This window comes from Cynara cardunculus (genome assembly GCF_001531365.2).
Source record: "Cynara cardunculus var. scolymus isolate 2C chromosome LG 15, CcrdV1, whole genome shotgun sequence".
Taxonomy (NCBI): Eukaryota; Viridiplantae; Streptophyta; class Magnoliopsida; order Asterales; family Asteraceae; genus Cynara; species Cynara cardunculus.
Window position 1 is genome coordinate 671233 of NC_037542.1, and position 9086 is coordinate 680318.

The 9086-nt window shown below is 35.3% G+C and overlaps 1 protein-coding gene across 1 annotated transcript; it reads right to left on the reverse strand.

Annotated features, from left to right (window-relative positions):
* Positions 1-6429: 6429 nt before the first annotated feature.
* On the reverse strand, positions 6430-9011 carry LOC112527491. The gene is made up of 3 exons (XM_025138175.1): positions 7854-9011; positions 7189-7441; positions 6430-7046 (listed from the first exon to the last, which is right to left on the reverse strand). Exons 1-3 carry the CDS (start codon positions 9009-9011, stop codon positions 6430-6432), a joined length of 2028 nt encoding a protein of 675 aa, XP_024993943.1.
* Between the last annotated feature and the right edge of the window lie 75 nt (positions 9012-9086).

Sequence of the window (9086 nt, forward strand, 5' to 3'; positions counted from 1 at the left end):
CATTTTATAAAGATAATAATTAATTATTTTGTTAGAACTCAATGATTATCCTAATTATATTTTAGATTTTTTATATTTAAAATAAGATGTTTATCCTGTATTTGATTGTGTTTATCTGCAGTTAATTACACGAATTCGATGTTTATTGAAATAATATATAAAGTAGAGATAACTATATATAATATAAAAATAATATGTAAACTCATCAATTCCTACGACAGAACGAAACAAAATACAATAATAAAATTTAATATTCTATTTCATTAATTATTATTTTTATTGAGTAAACTACAAATTTTGGTCTCTACAGTTTTGAAATTACAGTTTTGTCATTGTGTTATGCAAAAATGAATGGATTGGGTTCCTTCCTCTAAGGTTGATAAAAATTCAGTTAATTCAAGGGAATTTTAGTCTTTTGCATTTATATCTATTATTCTTTAACAAATAATTATGTAATCAACAGGTACCAAAAAAATGTAACTTCCTTTCATCACCATTTTTCGGCGCCCCCATCTTCATTATCGGCAAACCCCTCGTTGGTGTTGTCTTCCATCACCAGAGCTCCTTCTGTTGTCTTCGATCACCACCACAGGTTTATGTTACGACCAGCCTCCAAAGCCCCATGAATCACCCACTATGAATCGTCTTTGTTTTAGACCTATCAAAGGTCCAATTCCACTAATGAAGATTACAACGATTCTCTTTCTTTGAGGATTCTGATTTGATTTAGATTTTAGGGTTATTGTTTATGATTTGATAGAGTTCTTGATTCTGATTTAAAATTCACTTACTATATCAATTGATAGGGTTCGATTTTGAGGTCTAAGATTGGGTTTAACTTGGAGATTGGGTTTTCATTTAGATTTTTGGTATTGGATAATGATGTCTGACAGTGGTGGCAACCTGTAACATCCCAAAATTTCGAATACTTCAATATATCATAATGAGTATCCCAAGATCAAACACTTACATTGCAACGAAAATAAAATTTCTAATCTTACAAATTATATCACCATCTAAATTACAATCTTGAGGATAACAATGCCTTGATCTGCACATATCCTTCTTTGGAGTTAATCTTTATATCTTTTTATTGCACTTTTCTTTCCACTTAAAAGCCGCTTGGGTAAAAAAAATTTAAAAGAGTTTTGGGTGAGCCTTAGGCCCAGTGAATCCACAGTTTTCATACATGAACAACAATTTTTTTAATAAACAATTTTCACGAAGCTTCATAAATTTAGCATGCCTTGATGAGAATAATACTTTTTACAAAATAAATATATTATAGTGCGTGTCTATATCACAAAGCAACAATGTCATGAGAGATGTCTACCTCACACAGCATTACCTGGCGAACTCACACAGCATGTCCGCACTTACGGCTTAGATAAGCTCACAAAGCATGCTCGTCTTTACAAATTCGTATTGTAGTACATCCCCATTGACACACAAATACTCAAAAGACATTATAAAAATATCGAACTTTTCATGCATATATAGCATATCAAAAATCTCGAGAAACTTCAAACAACTTGTGGATAATAAAGCATGCAACCATTTTAAAATAAATCACGTGTAACTCACAATACATGGCGTAGCCCAAACCGATCTTTGAAGTGGCTAGCGTCTCCCCGATTGGTGCCAAATTAGCTACAATGTAGAGTATCGTCAACTCTCATTACAGCGTCCACCGTCGTCTTTTCTCACAATAGTTCTCCTTCTTGACCCCAAACTACACATAAAGCTACAAACTCCCATTTTATACTAAGCCCCATCGACGGTTTCATGGAATATGAAACGATAAGCCATAATAAATGGTCGTAGATTTTATGACCATTGAGTTTCCTGTCATTAAATTATATTCAATTTTTTTTTTTTTTTTGGGTTATTACAAACTTTTCCCCTTAACAAAATTTCGTCCTCGAAATTTGCCCTATGCAAATAAATGAGGGCATCTCAATCTCGTCCCCTTATCAAGTTCCCAAGTAACCTCTGAACCATTATGACGTCTTCATTGAACATTCATGAGAGAAATCCCTTTGGTTCTTAGTTTTTTTTTCTTTTCACATCCTTAAGAGTTTCAACTTACTTTTTATCTACTGAACACTTCTTTACATTAGATACATTATGTCATAAATTTCACCATACCAACTATTTTATTGTCTGAAGTTCTAAACATCCGTTCATCCTTGAGAATAACTCATATTCGCATCCCAATAATATTCTATCCATCGCTAACTTGAGCAATATTTCTAATAAACGATGGAGTACCTTCGATCCATCCGTCCGTCTCTTTTCTTTTCGATGTTAGTTCGACAAATCGGCTGACATTTATCACATAACTCTTCGAGTTGCTCTACTCGAGTACTCCTTTGATAATCATTAATYATAAGTGAACATATTCAACTCTAAGTGGTTATTCCAACCGTCACTAAAGATTACCCCACATAGATACCACCATACTATTTTTATCTACAAAATAAGGCAACATGCATGCAAATAATCATCACATTTGTGATATCTTCTTTCACAATTCAATTATACATCATACCTTTTCATATTCATGCCCTTATACATACATGTACTTATCTCTTGTCCTTGAAATATCTTCAATTATCGAGTATAGGCTATAATCCATTCTATAGATGATGCTTCCATATTTCGAGCTCCACTACCACTCTTACTAATTTTAAATCATACATTTTCAATTACCATGACATAAATACTATATCATTTCCCCTTTTCACCAGATTCATATTTGAATTCATCCTTCTACAACCATATAAATTAACTTAACCCATTTTTCATTTATATCATCATTGTGTTCATCCTAGAGTCTAGTCACAACTCTCTTCTTTGACGACAAATACGTCTCATCAGTCGACTTCGCTACTTGTTTTACCAACTAATCAATTAACTCCCCTTTCATGACACACATGCCACCATTTGGTTCTAATGACTCAATTCATACCCTTATATATAGTCATTCTTAAATAAAGCATTTTGTAGTAACCTTTTATATGCTCGTTGATATTTAGGATATTATGCCTTATTCATAACATTGATTGTCCTAAGTGCACATCTTTACTTATTTCATCATCTTCAACTTATATTGCAACTTACTTATCTTTGACTTAATGCAAAATATCTCATGCAATTTTACACTATTTTAACTTTGATCTCTTTCTAGCTATAACTATGGGAACAATTCCAACCCCCCCCCCCTTTTTATGGCTTAAAGGTTATACGCTTGGATAAACCTTATTATTTAACCATAAAATATTTCTCACTTACTAAACTTGATAATTTATTACAAATAACACTTTCTTTTACCACCTTCTTGCTTTTATATCTTGCTCAAAGCAACACATGCTTACAAACAATTTCATAAAATCAAATAAGTTAATATCATCTTCCAACCACTCGTGAGATACCTATGGAGGATAATATAACCCCAATGTCCTACTGGATTAATCAATCACAGTCTTCTAAATTCTAAGACCATTTTACACACTAATTTGGTGTCTTTTACTTTAAGAAACTAATCATGTGAGAAACCTTAGATCTTCTCATAGGGTTTACATATGATCTCGACATTCCAACTCGATTGAAAAATCCTTCAACTAGTTGTGCATCCAATCAAGATCATCGACTCTTACCATGAATCTGTTGTCATCATTGATTACACGAATGACTTCATTGCTAATCTCATATCTGACTATTTGATATTCCACCAATTGATATAAGAAATGATCCCCCAACTCAAATATGGGATGAATCAACTCACTATATCATCAATACTTCGAGTTTCTACTATTCTCAAAGCTAAACATATGCTCTCCCCGCTAAAGAAAATTAGTGGAGTTTGTCACCAAAATTTTATCCACCAACACCACTCTACTTCTATTTTTTCTCATCTTACCATGTGTTTTCCATAAACACATCTCTATCTAAGGATATTAGACCATCTAACGACTTCTCTACTTTAATTTGGTTTAAGACTAACCCCAAATTAACTTAAATCACCACTCTCATCACTATAAATAAATCTTTAATCACATACCTATCAATAATAAAATCTTCCACTCTCAGTATAAGTTTAGGTTTCAATACTTAATTCACTTAAACTTTGCTCTGATACCACTTGTAACATCCCAAAATTTCGAATACTTCAATATATCTTAATGAGTATCCCAAGATCAAACACTTACATTGCAACGGAAATAAAATTTCTAATCTTACAAATTATATCACCATCTAAATTACAATCTTGAGGAGCATAACTTTGCTCTATATAACAATGCTTTGATCTGCACATATCCTTCTTTGAAGTTAATCCTTATATCTCTTTATTGCCACTTAAAAGCCGGCTGGGTAAAAAAGTTTTAAAAGAATTTTAGGTGAGCCTTAAGCCCAATGAATCCACGGTTTTCATGCATGAACAACAACTTTTATAATAAACAATTTTCACGAAGCTTCATAAATTTAGCATGCCTTGATGAGAATAATACTTTTCACAAAATAAATATATTATAGTGCGTGTCTATATCACAAAGTAACAACGTCATGAGAGATGTCTACCTCACACAACATTACCTGACGAACTCACACAGCATGTCCGCACTTACGGCTTAGACAAGCTCACAAAGCATGCTCGTCTTTACAAATTCATATTGTAGTACATCCCCATTGACACACAAATACTCAAAAGACATTACAAAAATATCGAACTTTTCATGCATATATAGCATATAAAAAATCTCGAGAAACTTCAAACAACTTGTGGATAATAAAGCATGCAACCATTTTAAAATAAATCACGTGTAACTCACAATACATGACGTAGCCCAAACCGATCTTTGAAGTGGCTAGCGTCTCCCCGATTGGTGCCAAACTAGCTACGATGTAGAGCATCGTCAACTCTCATTACAGCGCCTACCGTTGCCTTTTTCTCATAATAGTTCTCCTTCTTGACCCCAAACTACACATAAAGCTACAAACTCCCCTTTATACTAAGCCCCATTGGCGGTTTCATGGAATATGAAACGATAAGCCATAATAAATGGTCGTAGGTTTCATGACCATTGAGTTTCCTGTCATTAAATTATATTCAATTTTTTTTTTCTTTTTTTGGGTTATTACACAACCAGATAAGATGGTAGGATTTAGATGACTACGATGGTATGGTTGGAGGTGCAAAATGGAGAGAGAGGGTGTGAATTGGTTTCGAGATTTGGATTTAGATTAGATTTGGTATTGATTTTTTATTTCAGTTTGGCCGGAAAAGGATTGTTAGCAGGAGAAAGGGTGGTCTTTTGATGGGTGTTGTTTATCTTCTTCAACTTGCATCTTCAATATATATATATATATATACTAGTTGTATACCCGCGCAATGCGACGGGATGTGAAATTTTGAGAAGATGTAAATGGGCATATCAATTACGGATAAAAATTTATATTTGGTTCTATCAGGATATATATTTGAAAATATGTAAAAAGTTCTATCACTATATATATTCAACTTCTTACGTAATGCGGCAGGATGTAAAGGTTCTATCAGGATATATATTCAATTTTTAAATATCATTTTTTTGCAAAATATCTTTCAAATAGTTGGTGGTTCACATCTGTATCAAAATCCGAAAATGAAAAATTATTGCAATTTCTCATTCATAAAGTCTAAAATTTATGTTTGAAAAAAATAGAAATTAGAATCATGTTTTTGTCATACACAATCATCATTCAAAACTTCTTGATACACCACATTTGATGTGTAGACTCCTTCTTGGTTGAACTTTTTGGTAGGTTTCACTAATATCTTCGTATTACCATGTGATATCCCTCTGGACAATGCGACGTAAAGTTGGCCGTGCGAGAATACCGATTCTGGTAGATAAACACCTACCATCGGAATTATCTGTCCTTGAGCTTTATTGATTGTCATGGCAAAACAAAGTCGAATGGGAAATTGTTTTCTCTTTAATTTAAAGGGAAACATATCATCTTCAGATGGACATAGAGGAATTCTTGGTAAAAATACCCTCTTACCAGCATGTTGGCCAACAGCTATTTCTGCATCGATAGCATTCTGCTGAAAACCTCTACATATCAACCTCGTGCCGTTACACAATCCATTTGAGGGGTCGATATTCCGCAATAGTATTATTGGAYATCCAATTTTAAGCCGRAGGTAATKAGGRGGCAAACYGCTAACARTCAGTGAGTTTAAGAACTCCATCGGATATAAGTTATTCTTGTCATCTTCTGCTTCATCAAAACTATAGTAAATTTTTTCCTCTCCACAGAATTTTTCAATCAATTGATCATTAATCTCATCGACATGCTCATTTTTAGTTGTTAGTATCGCCCTCGAAATGATATAATCTGAAGCAGTCTCACAGCTTTGAAGAGAAGGAAAGATTGCATCAATCAAAGCATCCTTCGACTCATTTTACTAGTGTAAGGAATGGTCATGTCATCAGGTATGCGAATAAAGTTTCCATCTACTGATTCTTCATCTCCATCGCCGACACGTAACAGAAAATCAGAAAACCCTGGATCAGTAAGTGCTCTCATATTGATCGTTAACCGCAACTTTTTAATCAAAGACCAAATAGGTGACATCCGTAAGCTTGAGTCTACGATCTGTGCTCGAGTACCATGTCTGATTACTGGCAACACCTGTCTAAAATCACCTCCCATAATAATTATTTTCCCACCAAAAGGAAGTCTCACCCCAGTGATGTCTTGCATTGTTCTATCGAGTGCCTCTACTGCCTGCCTCTTTGCCATTGATGCTTCATCCCAGATGATTATTTTTGCGACTCGAAGTAGTTGAGCAGTTCTGCTTTGTTTTTTTATATTGCACATCGAATTATTATTAAGAGTAAGGGGAATCTTGAATCGAGAGTGAGCTGTTCTCCCCCCTGGCATGTTATTAGCGGCAGTGCCGGATGAAGCGGTTGCGAGAGCAATAAGTCCACGGGAATGAATATTAGCTAGCAAAGCTCTATACAAAAATGTTTTTCCAGTTCCACCTGGTCCATCTACAAAAAAACACAGCTGGACAATCATTATCTACATGCCTCATGATCTCATCAAATGCATGTTTCTGGTCGAAATTTAGAGAGTTTCGAGCATTTAAGTCTTCGTCTTGCACAATTATGGAGTACTCCTCTTGTAACTCACGAAATCCTCGTGATTCTAAATTGACAACTGCATTTAAACTTGGCAGATCAAAATCATCGAGGTTTTTACCCATAGATTGCAATAAGACTGCGATGTCTGTAAGAACCATATTTCGGACTCCCTCAACATTTTCATAGTCTCGTCTATAATCTTCAGAGAGTGAATCATAATGTTCATCCCATAACTYGCGAACATCTCCCGGCTCACAATAAATCAAGATCGTCGCGAATAATCGTCTAAGAGCATTGGGAAACTGAAATAAGGAGGCATCAACAAGACAATGCGATAAATTATCGTCGGTCTCTATTAAACCTCTCTCAAGTGCTACTTTTCGAAATGTTGGATGTATTACGCCATTAACTGTGTAAAGATCTTCAAAGCACGTGGGCCCACTAATATGAGACAGAAGTAGGCGTAGATAATATCATTTTCCTTCGGCAGGATTAGCATGAACCAGTCGTCCTCTCATTGATCCTTGTTTTCGAGGATTCCATTTACGTGAACTGGCATTCCAGGTGTAATGTTTTGGAAAATCTTTGTATAAATATTGTCTCGCACTCATATCTGTTCTATTCCTCTAAAAAAATGCGGTCAACATTGAGCTCTTGTCTCTCTCTCTCTCTATCAACGATATCTGTCATTATATCATTCTCTCTGAACCTAACCAGCTGCTTATTAGGAAGATGGACCTGCAAAGCCATCACACAAGGGTGAATTTGAGAAAGTGACAAGCTAAAAATCCTCCATATTGCCTCAGGTGGCGAAACATATCGTGCATCTTGAAATCTCTTTATCTCGTTGACAATGACCTCTTCTCTATCAGGATCAAYATGAATAACCTGTTTGTCATGACCCTTGTAAACATACTTGAACACATATTTCACAGATATTATACTTGAGCAAACCTCAACATTGATGTGACAGTTGAACATCGTTAGCAACTTTGGATTATATGGGACCACCCATCTATTATCAAGGATATTTCCCCGGACGTTCACCTTTATTCCATTGTCTCTCCTCTGATACATCGGATATGAGTTATCTGTCTGCACCGTCTTGTCGTTGAATTGTTGAGGATATCTAAAACGATATTTTCTTGGCTCACCTTCCATACAAGGGCTAGACGGTCGTAAATGGCCACAAGGATCATGCATCATATGCTTTATCACCAGCTCGTGCATTTCAGGATACTTTGTCGGGTCCGGGATTTCAGCACAAACTATCTTGTCGTAATGGTCTGGGTTTGTAATCTTGTGTTCTGATTTCATTATCATGAGGATATGTGCATGTGGCAAACCACGTTTTTGAAACTCGATGACATAAACATATGCCCCAACCTCGCCGAGAATGTGCTTCTTGAAGAGTTGATTTTTAAGATCCTCTAATTTGGCACGGAAAACTCTTGCAACAAGGTCCGACCTATCTTGCGCGGTTTGACCAGGCAATAACTCTTTAAGGATTTCAGGCCACTTCAGATTACACGTCATGGTAAGGAATATATCGGGCTTCCCGTCATCTTGAACTAAAGTCATAGCATCCATAAATCTTCTTCGCATATCACGTGGGCCTCCGATAAAACTTGCAGGAAGCACAACCCGTAGTCCAATTCTACTTGGTTGAACCTCACCGACATTAACGCAATCCACAACACCTTGGTATAAGTCTGATCTTATCTTCGTTTGATTCCTTTCAATAAAAGATAAACGTGTAGTCTCTATCTTGATGTACATATCTACCACGAACTGTTGAAATAATCTTCCGCCTAATTGAATGACGTTATTACTCGACCGAATCTGGAACTTGTAACAATAATAATCTCGCATTGTTACAGTTTTCCTACTCCTTCCTGAGCTAACCTCTGCATAGTATCGAATTTGAATCATATAGATCCTCTAAAT